The sequence below is a fragment of the Chelmon rostratus genome, chromosome 14 (genome assembly GCF_017976325.1).
Source record: "Chelmon rostratus isolate fCheRos1 chromosome 14, fCheRos1.pri, whole genome shotgun sequence".
Taxonomy (NCBI): Eukaryota; Metazoa; Chordata; class Actinopteri; order Chaetodontiformes; family Chaetodontidae; genus Chelmon; species Chelmon rostratus.
In genome coordinates this window covers 23,305,563-23,327,194 of record NC_055671.1, presented here as the reverse complement: position 1 = coordinate 23,327,194, position 21,632 = coordinate 23,305,563, and the positions used below count along the sequence as shown (strand labels likewise).

Below are 21,632 nucleotides of genomic sequence, written 5' to 3'. Positions count from 1 at the left end.
CTGACCTCCTCTTCCTCCATTGCCTCATTGCTAATGATGGAAGGACGAGCTGTATGTTCTGCAGGGTGAAACATCACAATTAAAAGAAATTCTGGCTTTTCTTGTTTCAACCTGATTATAACGTTTATAAATTATGGGTCAACAGACCCCTACTTTAACCATATTATCTCAACTACATGGAGGAGAAACCTATAATGAGCACATCCTGAATGTTAGTTATATCTACAATGTGCACGACTACGGTAAGTACAGTGGGACAAAGCTGAACCATCATTTTCTGACCACCAGTTTGACCTTGCTCTTTGCTCTTTGCTCCATTTATGTGCATCCAAATCTTAGCAATGAAGCCGATAATGACCAAAACTGTGCAGCGAAAATCCAGTGTGTGAAAACACAAACCGAATTTTCCATTAAGCATAACAACAAAAAAATTAGAGACGAGCCTTCGAGCCTGAGCCTGAAATAACAACAGTGTACTCAGTCTGTCTCGGTCCCTCTGCTGCAGGACGCTTTCTAGTGCTGCAACAAGAAGAATTGCTTTCTTAAACAAAACACTTCCCACAGAGGAATAAACAAAGGAAACCACAGTCCTCCACCACCAAGGAGAATCATGCTTCTTGGATATATACCACTTCACTTCACACGGACTACTTTAAAAAGGAAAGTTTCACGTATGCCCATTTTAACTGGCTTCCTCCACGCCATCTAATCTAAGTGATTTGAGGATGCGCTGCCCACTCTCCTTAAATTTAAAAGAAAAAAACTAAATGCGAGAGTTCACGACCGGGTGCGGAGCTGTGAGGCTGGAGTGCTAAACAGCCATTAAAGAGCATGGGAGGGCATTGCAAATGGCCATAACAAATCTGTCCTAGTTTGCTGGGAGGCATCAATTTTGAGGAGTGTGCTCAAAATGATTCTAATTTAAATCAGCCTAACATCACAACCTTCCAGCAGCGGGAACCTACACCGTGGAGCCCACTCCTCCCCCGAGAAGAACAAAGAAGAGAGATGAAAGAAGGTTTCACACGTGGTGGTATGAAGAGCTGGGCTTCGCTGCGTGGGGGGAGATGCAGGTGGGTGGGGGGCATGCAGTCAGGCCTGCTGCATGCAGCCTGAGAAGCAGATGATACTGACCTCATATTAATGCAATTGTTAGTCGTCACCCCACTGTTGTTAAAGAGATACAGCAGTAATAGCCAGCGGCAGAGAGCGCCACACTGTGGAGATCTCTCTGAGTCCCGTGAACCTGCTCCACCACTGCATACGTGATGTTTACTAAAGGAAAGGCCCCTACTGGTCAAAGGTGTGTACTGCATGCTTTCTTAACAGCGAGTTTGCAGGGTATTTAATTTCTAAGGATCGGTACGGTGATATTTGAAACATCTGTCAAATATAAATATGTTTAAATGGATAATATTTTTCTGCACAACATTTTAAGCTCCCTTAATGCTAAGCCTCTGACACCAAAACATCCACTGATCGGCCATTTATCATCCATTAACGCACAGCTTATAACATGTACTGTAAACAGAAGTACCTGCACATTGTAAACTTCATTGTACAAATTGTTTATTGCATCATCGTTGCTTGTGTATATTGTTTATTTTATATTTTTGCACTGCTTAACTCATTGTTCCGTCTTTTCTTTGGTATTTTTTTTGGTCGAATGTTTTTTTCCCTATGCAAGTGCATTGAGTGCGTCAATCAGTGAATGAGGAAAAGTCTGTATATGCATGCCAACGTGTGCATATGACCATGAGGGCTGTTGTCATGGAGGCAGTGTGGAAATATCAGAGTAGCTCCTGCAGCCCAGCAGAGGAGTGATGTTTACCCGCTGCTGGCATTCATGGAAACAGGGATCTGGCCTATCTCATAGCTGCAGGTTAGTCCACCTGGGAAATATTGTAGATTGATGGGTGGAGTCCAGCAGTGTCTTGGCCAGCCAAACGCTGCATTGCCAGAGTCAGATTCCAGATGATTACTATAGACCGTCATTTAAAATTCTCCTTAAAAAGAGTGTCTGTGTGCCAGCAGCACTCTGAGGCTTCTGGCCCCAAACACAACTTGACGTCAGGTTGCACCAGACGAAAAGTAATGTGACTTTTTCAGTGCTGTGACATGAAAGTGAAAACAAGCTGTTGTCCTTCGGTGCGATGGAAAATTTAGATTTCAGGTGGTGTGGCAGCTCTTGCGATTGTACGCCAGGACACTTGAACAATATGCTGTATTGGCAGGCGGGGAGTGCCGCACATTGAGTTAAAAGCTCTCTGCAGCTGAAGTACATCACTGCAGATGCTAGAATGAATATTGCCCTGTTTCAAATGAAAACGTGGCCGGAGTAAAAATGTGCCGGGGCATATGATGCAGACTGTGCCACCAGAAGGGAGTGTGGAAACCGATTCAGGCATTTACAATCGTTAGAGTGGCAGTCTTGGATGGCTGCCATGTTTTATGAATATGCATTAACCCAATCATGTCTTATCAGAATTTCTTCCATTGAGATAGGCTAGTGTCCCATGTGCTAACAATGAATTATCTTCGGAATTATTCATTTACCATTACTCCTGTTATGCAGCATAAAAGGCAGAGAAAGTGCATTTGTATGGTGACGGAACAGCACAGCTCTGCCTTCATTAGGCCGGCCTGTGTGCAGCTTTATGACTGACGTGTTTCACTCTCTCACCCTCTGAGCTCTGCTGTAACTTCCAACCATGCAGTGTTTACAGTGAACACACCGCTATGACTACATGTGGCATCACAAATGGTCCATGTTAACATCCCTGCAGCCTTAAAGATGAAACATTGCAAATAACGTTTGATATTCCTGAAAACCAAAGGAAAAACTTTGTTGTCTTTGTCAAATAACCCGCACGGCTTTATGTACTTTAATGCAACTGTATATGACCCAAAGAGTCCCGCTCTCAGGACGGCAGTAAACAGGGCTTCTCTTGATCTTTGTGCACCGGATTTGATGTTCAGCTTTGCAAATAACAGCTGTGAAGAACACTCACTCAAGGCAGAGAGTACATCATTAAAATCAAAAGTTAGTTGTGGTGGGAAGATGCATCTTCTCCACACCACTGCCTCCTTTGAAACTGCAGCCTACTGGGCAGTACAATCCTTCACGCTGGGTAGAGCCGTGTCTATTACTACAGATTGGCTCGGCAAATCTCTTGGCAGGCATCATAAAAAAAAAAAAAAAAAGCAGAAAGAAGGAGGGAGGGAGGGAGAGAGAGTAATAAAACCTCGCCAATTTCTGTGTGTGACAACATGAAAGAGGGAGGGACAGGTAAATGGAGGCTGCCTGCAGTGGAAAATATGGCTTATCTTAGTCTTGTCTCCTAAACCCCTAAAGGTTTTGAAGATAACCACATGAGGCTATATGTGTTGGAGGAGGGCGGCTTTGTGCGGGAAGAAAATGATCTAATGGAGGAGGAAGGGGGACAGAAATTTGATGCTGACTGAGAAATACGATAACCTCTCGGGGCAGATGCCTCACTACCTGCCTATCAGCCTACACGTACTGTATTCCCCTCGTCTGATTTCCCACATTATTGCATTTCCCTCACTGACTGTCATCCAATCATGAAGCGGAATATGCTTTGAGATAAAAAGTGACGCACAGCGAAGACGTTCTGTCACTCGTTTCCTCCTCGAATCAAGTTTCACAACAGCCATTTCATTAGTGTAAAAAAGCAACACTTCCCTGAACTCGGTGGCTGATTGCGGCGCGTTTAGCACGCTGTCTGCAGCCAAACTCTTCGGATGAATTAATCAGTCTCTTCCAGACGCGTGGGGTGATTCGGTCCACGGTTGTAAATCAGAGTTTTTGAGTATTAACGGCTCATTTGTGTGTGTTTTTTTTAAACGTAATCTTTTGACTAATCTGTCCGTCAAGAGTTGATGTTCTTTCTGGTAAACTTGGCATACGTATCGCAGTATGGACCCAGCTCCTCTTCCATGACTCACATTTGTCACCAGAATGGTTTGACAGCAGAATGGAGCCAAGAGGAGAAAGTTCCACTGATTCTACAGAATTTTATCAATCAAAAGAATCAAAAGAGCCAAAGAAAGTAGTACGAAACTGTCCACAAATGCTCACTTTGTGTTGACGGTGCAGTTCCCAGCACATGAAAGATGCACCTTTATAATGGAGTCACAAATTCTAATTAAGAGGATTATCTCCGCCACCTTCATCAGGACTATTTAATGATATGTAAACATGTCTTTTAAAGATGAAGATGTCAAAGACTAAATACACTAACGTGCAGTTTTAAATTCAGACCAAGAACTAAAACATTCCTTCAATCTACGCTCCCGGAGAGACATCACAGCATTTCACGATTTGAGCGACAGCACAGCCGAACACATTTTCTGGGAGGCTGAGAGTGAACATAAAGCTGTCCAGATGAAAACAAAGAAATGTGTTTGGAAAGAGAACAAACACATTTGATGACGGGAAGATTTGCCGTTTCATTTGGAGCACAGGAAAATGAATTTACAAAGATAAAAACGCTAACGGAAGCCTGTGCAGTCAAATGAAAAAAAAAAAAAAAAAAACAACCCCCGTTTTCTACCTGAGGACTGCTTGTTTGATTACCTTGCAGACCAAGGAAATGAGGAGCTCTGAGCTTTTGTCAATTTGTCTCTCAGGCTCCCTCCATAAGCTAACACAGTCTGCGGGAGGATCTGGCTATATTCAAATAGGCTTTGGAAAAAGTGGGGAAGTACAGAAAATCCTCAGGTCTTTCCGTGTTTATCCATCTGTCAGACAAACACCTGCCAGATAACTGATGAGCTGACACGAGGCATACATCAGCATATCAATGAGAAAGCATATATGGATACAAAACCTGATCATGGCACAAAATGTTAAAAAGAGGCTGATGAGATGATGAATGAGATGAAGATTCGCACGAGTCACCAGTCACAACCACACCACAATCTGTGAAGTAACTCTAAGTGAAAGCATTTCAAAGTGATGCAGAAGAAGTGAGCAGAGAGCAGCTCGGTGATATTTTACAACATGTGAATTAAAAAGGATTAATGAAAGCCCACGAATGGCCTGCGCTGATAGCGAGCAGTGGGAGTAGATGACGGAGGTGAAACTGTGCGTCGTTCTCTCCAAACATACAGCTGTGAAATCACGTGACGTGCGAAGGATGTGAAATGATTTTCCCACAAAGCGTGGTCACATCACAAAGGTCCAGCACAATCAACGCCGTCAAACAGACCACTGAAGTTTGATTAAGTGGTTAACGGGGAGAACCGCCGCTGATTATTCCATCTCCTGCAGCACTTTTATCACGCCGCAGAAGTCAGTATTGGACATTTTCATATCATTTAGCCTGATATTTGGTTCTGCTGGCATTTAAAGCAGCTTGGCGGCGACAGAGCATGTTTGTCTAATGAGCTCACCGGAACGTCCAGCAGGGTTGAAGAGGTTAATGAATAAGAGCTGAAGTGAGACGCTGCTCATGGTGACAGTGCGGCAGGTCGTGTGCCCTGAAGAGAGGGTGATGCGTCTGCTGCAGGCGTCCTCAACTGCATTTGTCCAAGGGCCAGACGGAGACAAAGCGGCGGCGGCGGCCAGACTTTCAGATAAGAATTAATGAATGCATTTAGGCTTAATTAGCCTATTATTGTTTCACATTTTCACTTACTGTTATTTGTATGAGCCAATATGAGTGTAAACACACTCCTTAAACAACACAGAAAATCCAAGATTACAGCGAGATGCTGAACTAGAAAATGCTCTCAGACCTCCACCAAGGAGGCAGTCAGAGCTCAATACAAAAGCCACAGTTTAGCTTCCAGTAAATGAGTCCTCATCTCAACAAAAATAAAGCGTCTGGGCCTCTTCCACTGGTCAGAAACGTTAGACGTGCTCATTTTCTGAACTCATTAATACTACTGGTGGGCCGGATTTGGGCCGCGGGCCGGCAGTTGACAATTACTGGTCCACCGATAAAATTGAGGCTCTTCTGGCGGACCGTGATAACAAATGTGAGCATGGACAGGCTGTGGTGATAGGCCGGGAAAAGGACGAATATGCAGATATAATATGTGTAAATGAGTTTACAGCTGCATACTTGACTCACATGAACTCTGTGGCTTTGAGAGGAGTTAGACAGAATGCCTAACTTAATTACTTGTGCTTGGGTCAACGTTTGTCTCAAAACCAAACCCACACTCGATGGCGTGCTGAGCATACCCGAAAGCCCTCAACAGACATGAGCCTAAAACAAGAATCTTTCAAATGCATAAACTCCAATTCCCCAAACAAAGTTTCCTCAGCCGGCTCGTTCAAGGTTAGAAAAGGGCTGCTTTACTCTAGTAGTAGCCAAGCGCTTGAATAAACCTGCATAAATATCTGCATTTCGCCCGGCGTGGAGAGCTGACACATGCAACTTTCTTTAAGCATTAAAAAACTAACTCCAGCTCAAAACAGCCCATTTCATTAAAATCTTGGCACATGCAGCATATCTCCCTTTTGTGATTTGTGCCAACGGCCTTTAAGAGGAGATCCGCACGCATTAAAGTTCACAATGGTAAATACTTTCTCCCCTGCTGCTTGACCTCAAATTACTTGTTCACAGCCGAGAAAGAGAGAAAGAAAGAAAGAAAGAGAAAGAAAGAAAGAAAGAAAGAAAGAAAGAAAGAAAGAAAGAAAGAGAAAGAAAGAAAGGAAGCAGAGGAAGTAGCAGTGGTGGTGCTCTCCAATATGGCCTAATAGTGAGGTTCGGTTTTATTTTGTCATGCTGAAAGTGGAAGCACTTTGAGGCCAGCAGGACTCTCCTGACCTCCTCCTCCTCCTCTGTTATCAGAGATGAGCGCTGATAAACAGCGGCTCTCTGTGTCGCCCGATGTGTCGTGACAAGACGCCCGACGGCGGAGGCATCGCTCCCTGAGTCGTACGATCAGAGCGCGTGCACGCTCCGCGGCGAGAGGTGCTGACATTTCCCATCAAAGCGTCGGGAAGAGACGAGCCGGCGCTGACAGCGGCAATGAGACGCGGGGACGGCGAGCGAGGCCGCAGAGCTGGCAGGAAGCAGAGGCTGAGGTCAGGAAGTTGCCGCGTTCCCTACGAGGCGCAGGCAGCCGCGTAGCTGCCGGGGTGGAAGCCACTTCTGCTGAATGTGGGTCACTCTGCCTGGCTTCCACCGCGCCTTCTCTCCTCAAGCCTTCATTTGGAGCCAGGGCATCTGAATACTGCATGTTGTACCCAGGGCTCCGGAGTACTGCGCCGCTTCCAAGAGCCGTGCACCGCGCACATCGATGAGGATAATATGAATACAGTTCGTGTGTGCGCGTGCTGCAACGAGGCCGCGTTCAGAGAAAATGGAATGAGTCACCAACATGTAAATAGGCGGCTCGCCATTGACTACATTCGACATGCGTGCGGTGACCTAGCTGCTGTTTAAAATCTTATTCAGGTTAAGCTTCTTACATGACCCTTTAATATCCCACAACAACGTCTGCTTATAAATAAACCAATGAACACAATATTTCTGACTCACTGTGCGCTGCAGCTCTGTGGCAAAGCGGGGTTAGTTAAAGTACAGTGGAAATAATTATCATGTCATTAGCGATAGTAGGTGTTTGCCTTTGTGCGTGGTGTTCGAACGCACAGGGAGAAGTGATGCTGTGCAATGAGATGATGCTGTAAAGACATCACAAGCATTTCAGAATCATCTATCGGCCAAAGCTGTGTGGTCGTTGGGAAAACTGTTCATGTGTCCTTGAAGCTGCGACCCAACAGTGGCAGCAGAGGAAGAAGACCAGCTTATCCTTCACAGATTTGAGTGCTTTCTCTTCCACAGCATCATTTTATTGTTCTGTGAAGCGGCATTGATGTGTATATATATATATATATATATATATATATATATATATATATTTTTTTTTTTTTTTTTTTTTTTTTTTTTTTTTTTCAAACAAACCCTAGAAGCTAAGAAAGGTGTTATGGAAAGTGTTTTAGCACACATCCTGCAGACACAGAGAAACGCTTTCTATCTGGATATTTAGCTGCTGTTCACCAGCTAGCCACTAGCTTTGCCTGTCTGCTGCTTGGTGCTGAGCAGGTAACATACAGTGGCTTTATCAGAGCTTTTGGGTCTGTTTTTTTGGCTAAAAACAGCTGTTTCCTGCAGTTGGAAATGAGTGGAGGCTGGAAAACATAAATTCACGACAAAGATTCATAGAGCTGCGGAGTCAGGCGACGATTCTCTGTGGGTTTACCGCCTTTCTCATTATATGTAGTCATTTGAGCCATTGCTAATAGAAAAATATTGATTAATGGAAAACCACAAGTGAACCAGTATCTGAAGCTGATTTTCATGACAGTACTGAGCCAAGTCCTGCTCACATGGGACTCGTATTACCAGGCAACGTCATGTGTTTCAGGAATCACAGTCTGAACCTTACTGACACTATCCTCTGGATATGATGTCGACGCTCTGTGTAACATGAGCGCTTTCAGAAGCCGAGCGTCTGATCTGCAGCGGCCACATTAATAAAACACTGCCGAGCTGTTTTGCCCACTTTCTGCATGCGTTACAAGCACATGAATTTGCAGCTCACTTGGATCAAGCAGCGAATGATTTGTGGCCGCGCTCCAACATGACAACTTTTTGTTGTCCGCCATCGCTCATTTTGATCGTTGATCGAGTCGATCTCACAGCAGCTTCTGACTGCTGTTCAACATGTTACTAGCCGCGATCAAGTCGGCAAATCACAGAGTTGCTGATTTGCACATAATGTTACCACATGACCTCTGTGTTTGGAGAAATACGAGGAGTTCTGACAGTTAGACCTCCACAATTATTACAAATAACATGAACACTCCAGGTAATAATACTCCTGTAAAAATAGGGCCTATCTCCAACCACTGACTATGATTTCAACCTTCTGACATTTATCACATCCGTCACCTGGCTTATGTCCTGTCAGAACAGTACAGGGTGATGAGTAAAGCTTCTTTCATGCTGCGGGTACTGATGGAGTCACTACTGTGGTCGTATATCAGCTGTGATGGTGAGTAGAAAACACTTCAAATGATTAAAGGCTTTATTTTTAAATGACATTTAGAGAGCAGGAAAGCCGAATCATTCTGCACCACGACGAGCAGAACACGCCTGATGTACAGCAACGCGTGTCATTATCGCCATGGTAACTGACTTTGACACACCACCACTCGCCATCCTGACACGTCCTCACGCAGGCACACACGACGCACGCCTTTGACGGCGCCGCTGCGGCCGCCAGGAAAACTAGGGCATATTCCACAAGTGGCCCGGACTCTGCCCTCTGTCTGCCTGGCACGCCGTCATCTGCAATAACAAGTCAGAGACCTTCAAAGCCGGGCGGCTGAAAAGGAGGAAAATCGGAAGGAACGAGGCAAAGGGGGAGTCAGAGGAGGCCTTCTGATTCATCTTTAAAGACGCTCCTTATTGCATCTTTAATCATCTTCCTCGATGCGAAGGGGCGACTCGACAGTTGGCTTCCAGAGCTATTGAATTCACACCCTATTGAGTCGAGTCACTCAGGAGGCTCAGGCCGGGCTTTCTTCTCCCTGCCCCGTCTCTTTTTTTAACCCTCCTGTTTTATCGCTGCTCATTTCCATCCCTGTGAGGGGCTCGGAGAGGCAAGCTGCCGAAGAATTGCAGCGGCGTACGGATGCTAACATGGTCAGCTAAATGTTTCAAGAGGCGGGGGATATGACAAAGCCTTCCCCTTGTACTACAAAGCCTTGCTGTAACTTTGTCACACCACGCCTTGACTGACAGACTCCCAAAGCCACTCTTTTCTCTGATTTAATGAAACTATTTTGTAGTCTAGATTTCAGATTAAGGCACACTTCAGTGGAAGCGGAGAGCCCCGGCAGGCGGGGGCTCTGTGTTGCGGAGGCCTTTGTGAGAGCAGAGCATTATGACTGACACTGGATCATGGGTCTTGCAGAGGAGGGGGAGTCTTGAGGAGTGGAAATGTTGCTCTGACGGCGTGAAGACAAATGTTTGGGATTCCTGGGGGTTGGGACTTTGATAGTGAATGGCTAACACTCTACTCTGGCTGCAAGATGGAGGACTGTGAGGGTATACACACACAGAAAACACCATCCAAAGCAGTAATTCACAAATTCATTTCAGTTTTTAGCTCCCCCAGAAGCAAAAACTACACGAACGAGTCAGAAATGGGTCAATGTTTTTCAAAATTTTCAAAATAAACTCATTTTAGACTCATTTTACTGTAACTGTCCATCATCTGGATTCTGATTGGCCCATGAATGCATTATGAGCGTTTGTATTTGCGAAGAACAGATGTAATCACATCACGCCACAGTCAAGACGTCTGCTTCATTTTGTTGATTAGTCATGAAATTACACAAAAGCGACTTGTACCAAAGTCAGTAGATTATTCTGGTTTTCCTAATCAGTGTTTCACATCAAATGATTACTTTTGTCTCCATAGAAACACGTTTGGAGAGTGACACAGGGCAGGTTTGCATTGCAGCTATTATCAACCGAGAAGTGCAGTGAAATCACAAAGCTAAAGTTCAAAACTGCACTTGTTAATTCAATGTTTGGGCATTGTTCATAAAATACTGTCATTTCCCAAAGGATGTGATGGTAAAATACTGGATGAGGCTTCATGAGGTAGAACCTAATCTGCAAAGGTGTAAAGATAGGTGATGCAACAACTGTTTTTCTGCTCGTGTGTGGGTAAACTGAGGAAAATCAAACCTAAAATACAGTAAAAATAGAAGCATTGTGGAGATGTCCCATCAACTGTGTCATTGTGTGTCATCACATGTATGTTGGAATCATCCTGATTAAAATTTGATTGATCTGTTTGGGTCATTTCCTTTAGAATGAATCTACAAGAATAAACCGTTTCTGCAGGGAGAAATGATGTTGGTTTTCTGTTGGAGGTTAATAAGTCATTGAGGCTTAATTAATACCCCCAAAAATCTCTAAATTTAGATCTGTAAGAGATTCAGTTAAGGTTACAACAGTCTTATTTACAGTGTGTTTCATCATTGCGCCCCTGTTCGTCAGCCAGTAGTCGGCGTTTCTATTCTTCCCGCTGCCTTCACGCCAACGCGCTCAGAAAAACGTACTTTCCTCAAGCTTTGTCAAGTGCAAATAATCATTTATTCTCTAACCCTGAATACTGTGTTGACAGCCGAGGAGAGGAAAGACGTGCAGAGACCAGCGAGCCGAGCCGAGCCTCGTGTCCTCTCAGCTCTATTCCATAGGCAGGAGGGTCAATCTCACAATTTAACATCGGCAAATATTATTTACTGGAACAGCCGCTGTGGTCCGGAGACAGTTGAGACAGTTCTAATGTTGTAGAATATGAAAAGAATATCAGAAATGTGAAAACTGGAATTCAGAGATGGCAAAGATGGCTGTGTGGTGGAAAGAGTGATGAGACGTGCCAACAAAACAGAGAATACAGCAGCTGGCAAATTTATAGCCAAAAAAACTGTGTCAAAATCTCATTGACACACAAACCAGGAAGCCCCGATGAGCGTTTAAAGCCACTATAGTCGATTTCTTTTCAATGAAAACATATAAAACGACAGGTGAAAGGGGTCCCTCGCAGTGGAGAAGCTCTGACACTGCAGCTCCTCTAGTTGTTGCAGGACTTCGCAGCGAAGTCAGCTTCAGCTCATCCTTCAGCCGTCTGACAAACATCTGAACTGTTTTGTTTCGCTCTGCTCTCACAGCGGCGTCAACAGGCAGCTGCTGTCAGCGAAAAACGCTCTAAAAACCACCTGTAGGCGGCGAACGGCTGACAGACTCAGTTAGCAACTAGCTAATGAGCACAGTGGAACATTTAGCAGCTAAAAAGCTGGATATTTCACTCAGGAGTTAGCAGAGACGACGGTGATGATCAAACCCTGATGATACTCCATTGCACAGATCTGTGTGAAGCAAACACGGCAGCAAATCACGCTAAATGTACACAATCACGCCTGGTTCAGTCTCACACGGATACGATGGACATGGATGTACAGTATGCACACAGATCAAGTTCTATTATTTTAGCTTGATGGGCTTTTGCCATTTATATGCTAATGAACGAGGACACTTGGAATGCATTGGTAATACGAGAACAAACTGCATATATTCAAAAAGCCAAGTTGATTTCACACAATTAAAGGCTATATCACAGTTAAAAACAATTCATGTTAGATGTTACTATGGAATGTAAAGTTATGACGACAGAGTTTAATGATTTAGGGACTTTTTGAAGTTGAAATGAGATTCATATGTACTGAAACACGATGAACTTTCCATTTTAAGCAGCGTGTATGTTTGTGGAAACATGCAGTGTGTTACTGTCTGCATCAGCAGCGCGTGCTGTTGACCACATCGTGGATTCAGTTCGCTCTGGTCTATAGTAACACTGCATATCACAGCGTGCTGTAGCAAGGCATTTCAGTATGTGAAGCACAGCCATTAACTTGTCACACTGGTGCTGGGGCTGGTACAGGAACTGCTTTGAGAGAAAAAAACAGAAATCTGTGGGTTTTAAGCTTCCACTTGAAAAGGTGAACCGCACAGCGCTGCTACATTTTAACCCTGTCTTCCCCTCTTTATCTTACCTGAATTTAATTACTGCTGTGTGAAGGAGAAATTAATGAGGAGGATGAAATATGTGATTACATGCTCATTTGGCTCTTAGACCTAAAATGAACATAAATGGTACTGCAACACATGTGCATGAAATCCCAAGACGGAGAATCCAGCAGCACGGACTGCAGTTATATAACGCTGGCCACACTTACATGCACATCATGATCTTCTGCTATTATAAAATGCTACAATTAATTTTGAGGTAATGTCAAACACCTTTATCTAATTATGTCACTGTGAATGAAGCTGCTTATCGAGACAGGACTGAAGACATCCAGTGCAGTGGTAATTGTTCCATTAATGGAAGGCTATTTGGACGTGCATATCATATATTTCTTCGCCTGTTCACTGCACAGCTCTGTTTACACGCAGTCTTAGCGCCTTAAGCCTCAACCTTGGACAAATTGCAGACGATTATGTGTGAGCCTAATTATAAAGGGAGATATACGACTGTAGTTTATGACAGGAGGGAAACAACTAATGTTGGCTGAAATCTACTGAGAGAAGGCAAATAATCTATTCACCAATAATTCTTGTGTACACGATTGCGTGGAAACAGGAAAAATCACGGGCTGAGCTTGCATGCAAACAGTTTTGTCATGTTTTTTTTTTTTTCACAGAGTAAATGTGTGAATATAAACACATTAAATGTGAGATTCAGGAAGAAAACAGAATGAATCTGGAGGCGATCAGCGCACACAGAGCACATCATCAGCACACACATTTTAAAGATGACTTACTTGAGGGTGAACTGTTCGACAGTGGAGTTGGGCATCAGGTAGAGGAAGATTTTGAGGGTCTCTCCAGGCTTCAGGGGCTTCTCAGGCAGCCTGAGGAACATGTTCTTATCTAACTGCTTGTCTACCAGCAGCTGCTCCTGGCTGGCCTGGTACAGACTGATGCTCCCGATGCGCAGCAGGGGGTGCTGTGGCAGAGGCTCTCCCCTGGAAACACCACCACCCCTGTGACCCGAGCCCTCGCCGCACTCCCCATCCAGATTAGGCCCGTGTAGCCTGTAGTAGAGCTCAGCCTGGAGGGTTTCGCTGGTTAGCCCATCCAAGAGCCCGTCACTGGAGCCTTTCCTCCGACCCAGCGGGGCTACATTGGTGTTAAACCAGGACGGCGGCAGCTCGAGCTGGGCCAAGCACTGCGCCAGGTTGCCTTTCATGCGGCAGGAGGTTTTAATTTCACGGACATCCCGGAAGGCGTGCAGGCGGACGCAGGGCAGCTTGTCCTGAGCCTTGAAGTCGTCCCAGTCGCGGCCAGCGATGTAGAAAAACACCTGGACTGTGGGGTTGTTGGAGAAGACCCGCGCCTGGACAATGAAGGCGCGCACCTTCCAGTTGACCGTCAGCTGGCCGGGAATATCCAGTGGACTGGCTGGCTGGAGCAGATCCTTGGACAGGGCCTGGTCCCGGGCAAAAGGCCCAAAGCTTATGTTGATGGCAGGGAGGTCTTTTGTCTGGAAAACCACAAAACTCTCTGAGCGCTGCAGCGGGTGTCCAGTGCTGGGACCGCTGCTGCTCTTACTGCCGCCGCCAACTGTTTGTCCTGTGATCTGAGCCTCCCGCAAAAAGAAAGCCAGTTGTGCGTTGGACATTTTGAAGTTGGCGGGGAGGTACACATTGGGTGGTGAAGGGCTGGCTGTCATCGGTGAGGAACTGAGGAGGGCATCTGAGCTGGTTGGAGAGATTTTACCTGCAAGAGCTGCGAAGAGAGGAAGGAGAAGAGAGAGGTTGGACCTTTAAATAAAGTTTAGCTTTTTTTCAGAGGAAATAAGAGTTTGTGAGGGAGAAGGAGGCACTAAGAGGACGACTAAGTGAACAAAATGAATGAGGTATAAGCAGGAAGTCACAGAGGTCTGCGTTACTCAGTCAGCCGTGGAGAAGAAAAGGGGAGAAGGTCAGAACATGCTAATCAGACGATAACTGGTCATTACATGTCAAGCATCCAGAGCACAGGCTGTCCAATGAAACACGTCGTTCACATTGTCAAGGTGCACGACACGTGATCTCTATCTGCGACGCGACAACACATTCAATCAGCGTTCGGCTATTCAACAAGCTGAACTGGAAAACACACAAAACTCACGCACGAGTCTTTCAAAAAGGACAAAGACACAAACTCACAAGCGACATGAAAGTAGCCGTGAGTGACAGCCTGCGTTTGAATAGCGTTCACACGGTCATCCAGCGTAACGCACTGCACTTGTTGAGAACAACAAATCAACGCTGCTTCACACTGAAGTTACTACAGTGAAATCAAAGTAGGGCAAAACCATCGAAGAACAAACAGAATAAAAGTGACATACTTATCAAAATTACCCAGAGCTGAGCACAAAAACATAGTTGCCTGTCCCCATGGTCCAAATCATAGATTAAAAGTCCCATATTCCAAATGGTTTTATCATTGAAATCGCATCCTTTAAATGTGAAAAAATCAAGATGATCTTTTTAAAAGGAAAGCCTCTTCAAAAACGTTGTGTTGCTCAGCCTCGCTCCGCTGAAGTTTGCCTCCTTCTTTTGGTTTCTCTTTAGAAAATCTCTGTCATGAGTTGCAAAAGAAGAATAAATGAGGGGGGAGAAGAAAAAAAGAAAACAGCAATAGCTCCAGCGGTTCTTCACTTGGCCACGTTCTTGTTGCTGGCTACAAAGGGTCCACCGAGCTTCTTGAACTTGTGCTTGTCTAATTCCCCGTGGCTTGGGTCTTGGTTTAAGTGTGGTTCAGCCCCACGCAGCAGCTCTCTCAATCCCAGACTGTGCAAGGCTCCAGGACAGACTCTGATAGACAGGCAGAGCCTCCTCCCGGTTGGTGGGCTGAACGGGAACTATAGACAAAGCCTTTGACGCCGCCCCATCTTGCCACACCTAGTCTCTGGTCTATAATCACCATTTTAGCTCCCGGTCAGAGCCGAGACACACAGTCCTCAGAGGACTCGACTTACACCACACACACCGGCACCCACATGGAGGCGAAAGAAATAACACTCTGCAGCTCGATTCATCCTCTCCCTCTGGACGTGTTCGGGCAGACTCTTATGTGTGTGCATGCAAGTGTGTGTATAAGGGCTGTGTGTGTGTGTGTGTGTGTGTGTGTGTGTGAGGTAGGGCGGGGGATGGATGTATTGCTTGAATGCCTCCAGGCAGAGAGAGAGAGTAAGAGAGTGCGAAGGAGAAGGGGAGAGGGAGGGATTAGGTAAAGATTATTGATGAATTAGCCTAGCTCCCCTTCCCTTCTCCTCCTCCATCTCCTGCATTCCCTCCCCCTCCTCCTCCCTCCCTCTTTCGTCTGCTTTAGCCCCATGAGAAATCCATGAGAATGAGGGGGTACCGGCTGGAGGGGGAGGGGGATCTGGAACGGCCTCCCTGCTTCGCTCACATGTGCCTGGAATTCCCATAATAAAAGAGAGAGGGATCCATGGATGTGTGTGTGTGTGTGTGTGTGTGTGTGTGTGGGCCCCATAAACTGAATGGCAAACAGTGGGGGCAACAAAAGATGAAGCCCCAGCCGGGGAAACATCCCGCACTTACAAATGAGCAGTCGTAGCCATAGAGAGGGCTGAAGGAAGTATAATGATGAGAGAAGCTACTTAGAGGCTGTCTAATCTTTATCGACCAAAAAGCTCTCTACCTCACAGGAATGTGTGTGTGTGTGTGTGTGTGTGTGTGTGTGTGTGTGTGCAAAGAAGTGCTGCCCTCGCCTTGATCAACACGAAAAGCAACAAATATGCACAGCAATCCACCACCTTCCTTAAGGGCTCCTCCACCAGAGCGCCATCTGCTTCCCTCTCCCGGGTCCGAACGCGGAGCAACAATTCAAACCTCCCAGCGTCACCGTATATTTCACCAGTCAGATGGCAACATCCCAGAAACGTGAGCTTCTGCTGCCAATCGTAGCCTCGGGAAAGGATCGAATGCGGGCCTCGGTATGAGGATGCATGCTTAGCATTTCCTGCCAATGTTAATATTAAACAGGCATCTTATTTCAGCCGTTTACAGCTCGATATGATTTTATTGCCGTGTTTAAGAAACGCGCAGATATTTGAACGCCACTGCAGACGCCTCTGCTCGATCTCGCTCCGTGTCTCCAGGCAGCGGTAGCCTGCAGCTCGGAGAAACCTTGAATCTCCAGACCAGCTGGGACTCTTAAAACCGAATGCGTAGCGTTCTCCCCCGCATCTGAAAACGACCGCCGAGGTGTCCTTGAGCAAGGCTCTTACAGGAACGCGTCTCCATGTGTTCCACGAGCACCTGCTGCTGGCCAAACAGCCCAAAACAAAACGCTTTCCAGCTCGCTGCTGTTTTTAATGGTGATTCAGCTTTTAAAGCAGTTTGCCCGTGACTTCTTCTCTCTCCTGCATCTGTTCGTTTAAGCACCGGGCGGCTGCGGGGCCACATCAGGGAGCTTGAGGTAAAACTGACTTCAAACAGCTTGCTCACATTATCTGAGCATGTGCAAGTCAACAACAACACAATGTGTGATTGTTTGTATCACTGGTGATGTGCAATATAATCTAGCTGTTGGATCAGCTCAAGCAGGGTGCAGCAGGCGCAGGAGCATGAATGTAAGGAGCTGAAGTTTGGCAATGTGAGGCAGCTACCGGAGGAAATTACTAAAGTACACAAAAACAACTCAGATTCGAAGGGAGCAGATCCGTCTTCACAGAGGAGTAATTGTGGCTGGCTTCATTTAGCATTTTGCACAATTATCCTGGCTTGATGCGAGATATTATCTCAATATTTACTTAAATAAGACGTAAATCCTCCAAACACCATCAACCCATTTTCCACTGCGTTGGTCATGCAGATGCGTTTTTAATTGCATTGGCTTTGGCGGGGACTGTTTCGAACATCTTCATTTGTTTTGACTCAGTCAGTATTAACGCTTTTAACAGATTATGAGCACTGTCGTTCAAAATCTGAGCATTAACAAGTCCCAGCAAGTCCCACTTATCTGCGGGAAAAACGCTGATTTCCCCTCCCGCTACTGCGATGAATGCGTTTTAAGCAGCGTGTTCATCTAGTCCACAAATGTGTGTTTTTCCTTTTCTTTAATAATAACAGCAACAAATCTCTATTCTGAGAAATGCGATTTGTGCCACTCTTACTGATGAATACGTCCATCCTGCTGCACGGGTCAGTGCTAGCATGCACATCGAGCGTTCCAGCGGAGGCACATGATCGAGAGTGAGCTCATGTTGTGCCTGAAGGTCACCTGACCGCGGCCCGGGAGCCTCCTAATCCCGTTTAAATGCAATGAAACTGTACAGTGACAATACATGCACTGAATGCCATCAAACAAAACAAATCCTGCCCCTTCCTCTCCACCCCGAGGCCTTATGGTGTCATTCGAGAAGGTGATTACGGCCTACGATGCATCAGGGTGCTCTTGTCTCATTTCAGTCTAACAACATCGCTGGGTTGGTGGGTTTGAAGGGGAGCGCGGACACAGATGGGCTTCCAGTGTGAAACCCTATCGCCTTCCTCTTCCACTTGATGTCCTATTAGACCTCGGGCCAAATTGAATTGAATTCTCTTCCTGTTGTGCTCCCATTACGCGAAACATCTGCTCTGTGTGTGTGTGTGTGTGTGTGTGTGTGTGTGTGGCGGGGGAATGAGTGGGTGTCTAGTCTAAGGGCACTTTGCATTCATCAGATTACTTTGTCTGATGTCAATTAATGAAAGTATCGGGCCAGTCTGAGGTGAGGCGGTGCTGTTCTACTTCTGCTGTTACGCTGATAACATTCTGCAAAGACAGACGCTTAACAGAAGAAGAAAAAAAGCAAATTATACCGCTGATTTGTTCCAGTGGAGAATTCAGTCATCAATCCACTTATTGGAGAGTTTTTTTGTTTGTTTTTTTTGCATTTTAGAACTAGATTAACTTTGAAGTACATCCACGACAAGCTTTTCTTCTCAGAAGCTAATGCAGGAAAGCTTTCGTGCAACAAATTTGTACTCATTTGCACAAAAAGCAGCAGGTTGAAATTCAAATTCTAGTAAATTCAGTGGCTGTGAGCAGACGTATGCCTGCGACTGGTGGGGCAAAAACCCAAATAATCCACCAGTACAACCCTCTTAGGGACGCGGCTTATTCTACACATTCAAACTTAGAAGAAGTATCCGCTGTTTCACCTCCAAAGCACTGAGCAGACTGAGGCGAAAAAGCCGTGCTCCATAGTTAAATGAAACACTTAACTGTACGTCTCGCTGCCCATACACCAGCTGTCAAACACAAAAGCCGGCTGCCAAGTCGAGAGGAAATATATGGAGGGGATGTCAGGAGGGCAGACATTTGATCTTGAGAAAGAGAAGTGTATAAATGTCTCTTCAAGTAAAAGGTCAGGAAAAATTGTTGAGAGGGTTTAGAGAGAGATGGAGCATCCTTACAGCATTAGTAATGTTCCAGGGCTTCCCTATCGATCTTTACCCTTTACCCTTCCTTCCCTCCCTTCTATTACTCTGCTGTGAGTATCACTACTCTGCTATTACAATTGGAGCGGTGACATAACACCTTTCAATCCTCTCAACTCAATACTTATTTGTTATCACAATCTATCCCAGCATGAGACGACACTTAGCAACGGCGGCTATTGCACTTTTTCTTGTCAACTTTTAATTTCTTTATTCAGATTCCAATTTTGCTGAGACTTGTATGCAAATAAAGGCCCAAAATCTAAAATGGTTCACATTATCATTCAATTAGCTATGAATGCAACACAAAGTGCAGATGAAAAGGCATGTTAGCCCGGGGATGAAGGCTGTATTAGCACTTGAAACACTGGTGGAGTCCTATTTTTGCCCCTCTCTGAGGAATGTCTATTTCCATCTCAGCCAGACCTGGATTACCTTTACAAACGGACTCCAGCTGGATTATCCCGAACACACTCAAACTGTGCCTGGATTTATGTTTCATCAAATTTCATGTATATGGAAATTATATTCAAATTTCAGTCACACTGGGGAGGGTTTGTCCAGTCCATGTGTTTGCATGCAATCAGATCGCTCAGGCTACTTGTCATAGATTCTGCCTCATTGTGTTTGCCCTGTAGCGGGGACACACGTCTCACACGTTTCCATGAGATTAAACACATCTAAGGTTTGAATGAGCGTGTCAGCAATCGCATCATGTGCATCTGACATCACAGTGAAGCAGAAACGCAGACAGAGAGGACAGCTAAGGCAGCGTCTGTGCCGTCACATCAGGTCCACCTGCAGCGTCCACAAGTTCGTTTGAGGCGCTTTCTTCTCATGTTTTTCTCTTTCTAATGCTAGTTTACTGTAGAACAGCGTTACTTTACATAAGATTGTGTTGATGCTGTTTCCTGTAAAACATCACAAATCTGCTGTTGACTCTTTGATCTTCCTATGTCTCTCTTTCATTGTCTGTTGCATGTAACACATCTTATCTTATCTCATCTGACTGACTTGGTCTTCACTTGGTCTTTTCAGTGAATTTACGGCCACAGATCTGACAAGACAAATACATTTGACGGATGAAGATGCATTTTCCTTCCAGTCATTGTTTGATTTCAGGAAACGGGTTCAAAGCTGCATCTCTTTGATCGTTAAACAGCACGAGGAGACGTCACAGTCCCCCAAAAAACAGAAAAAAAACCAACTGTCAATTGTTCTACGCCAAAATTATGTTATATTGTGTGTTTAAATGTGCTTTTTTTCTGGTAAACTGCTATTAATATGCTATTTTTGATGGCTCATCTTTAACTTTGTGGCGCGTTCAAACATTTATCCAATCAAATGTGATCTGGGCGACTAGCTAACCTCGCTAGCTGGAACGGTAGATGTGTGCTTGAAACATTCAGTGCTTCGGAAATGCTATAAAAAAAAAACAGAATTAAACACATTTAAATGTAGGTCTCTCCCTGAAGGAAAAAAAAAACTTGGATTTAATCTGTAGAATTTCTAAATGCTATCTGTTGTTCACTAGTAATCCTCTTAGTCTCCTTGATTTTAAAAACAAATCCCTCATTAATATTCTATCCCCTGTCTGTCCACAAACATCGCTCGACCTTTGCAACTAATTGCCATTTAATCTTCTGCTTCCTGTAAGTACGGATGACCATGTGGGTGCGTGTGCAGCATCACCACCACTCTCTGGCACTCACAGGAAAGTGTTTTTGGGAAACACTCACGAAATCAACTCTCTACGAGAGACACTTGTAGATATTCTACCAGCTCAGAAGGCCTTCGGGGTAACTGAGCCTTGACTGCTTCGCAATACAAAGAGATAGCAAAAGGAAGTGAAGGGTTAATGAGCCGAGTCTGGCGAGTCCAGCTTCCTCTGGATAAAGAGATCCCCATGTGGGCTTTAGGAGACGGTTCGAAGCTCGCCCTCAATTTTCAATCAATAGCTTCCTGTGGCAAAGAAACGTCTGACACAAGGATGTAATTTGGTCAATCTGCAGGTTCTCGATTGTTGAAAGAAGGTTTTCTGCTAAAGTCTCACTCTGAAATTTAGGCTGATAATGACGTTGCATTTCCACATTAAATGGGTAGTGCAGCTTTAATGAGACATGATTTGCAGATTAAAAAGGAAGAATATATAACCAGTGTGACACCACCATTGGGAAATAGGACATTTCATTATTGATCCCTTACATGCACTCACAAAATCATCCATAATTTATATTATCAGTCGCCCTTATCTGGTCCAGAAGAGGCTGTTTGGATGAAGCAACAGCCGAGGTGGATACAAAGCAGCCTTCTGAATAAAGACCAGAAGAATCTATCACTCCACTCTCACTGATGAGCAGAACAGATACCAACACAACTGTCTGGTATGAAATATTTACCAAGCAATTAGTCAAAAGCTGAGCTTTGATGAAAGGAAGTATTGAAGGGCAAAAGAGAAGCACAGCACAGTCACAGTCTTCCTTTCCTGCTTCCTGCTTCCTCCTTCCTTGTTGGATCATGAGAGCTGGTGAGCGTCATACAAAGCTGAAGTCAACGTCTCTCGACGAAACTGAAC

The 21,632-nt window shown here is 45.1% G+C and overlaps 1 protein-coding gene across 1 annotated transcript in view; it reads right to left on the bottom strand.

The window, feature by feature from the left end:
• tmem132e (transmembrane protein 132E) overlaps positions 1–15,383 on the bottom strand; it is a 100,398-nt gene extending 85,015 nt beyond the window's left edge. The window contains exons 1-2 of the mRNA XM_041952599.1: positions 14,956–15,383; positions 13,385–14,351 (exon numbers count right to left, since the gene is read on the bottom strand). Of these exons, the coding sequence (XP_041808533.1) occupies positions 13,385–14,351; positions 14,956–15,034 (1,046 nt within the window). The 5' untranslated portion in view covers positions 15,035–15,383. The remainder of the gene's footprint in view (positions 1–13,384; positions 14,352–14,955) is intronic.
• Positions 15,384–21,632: the final 6,249 nt, after the last annotated feature.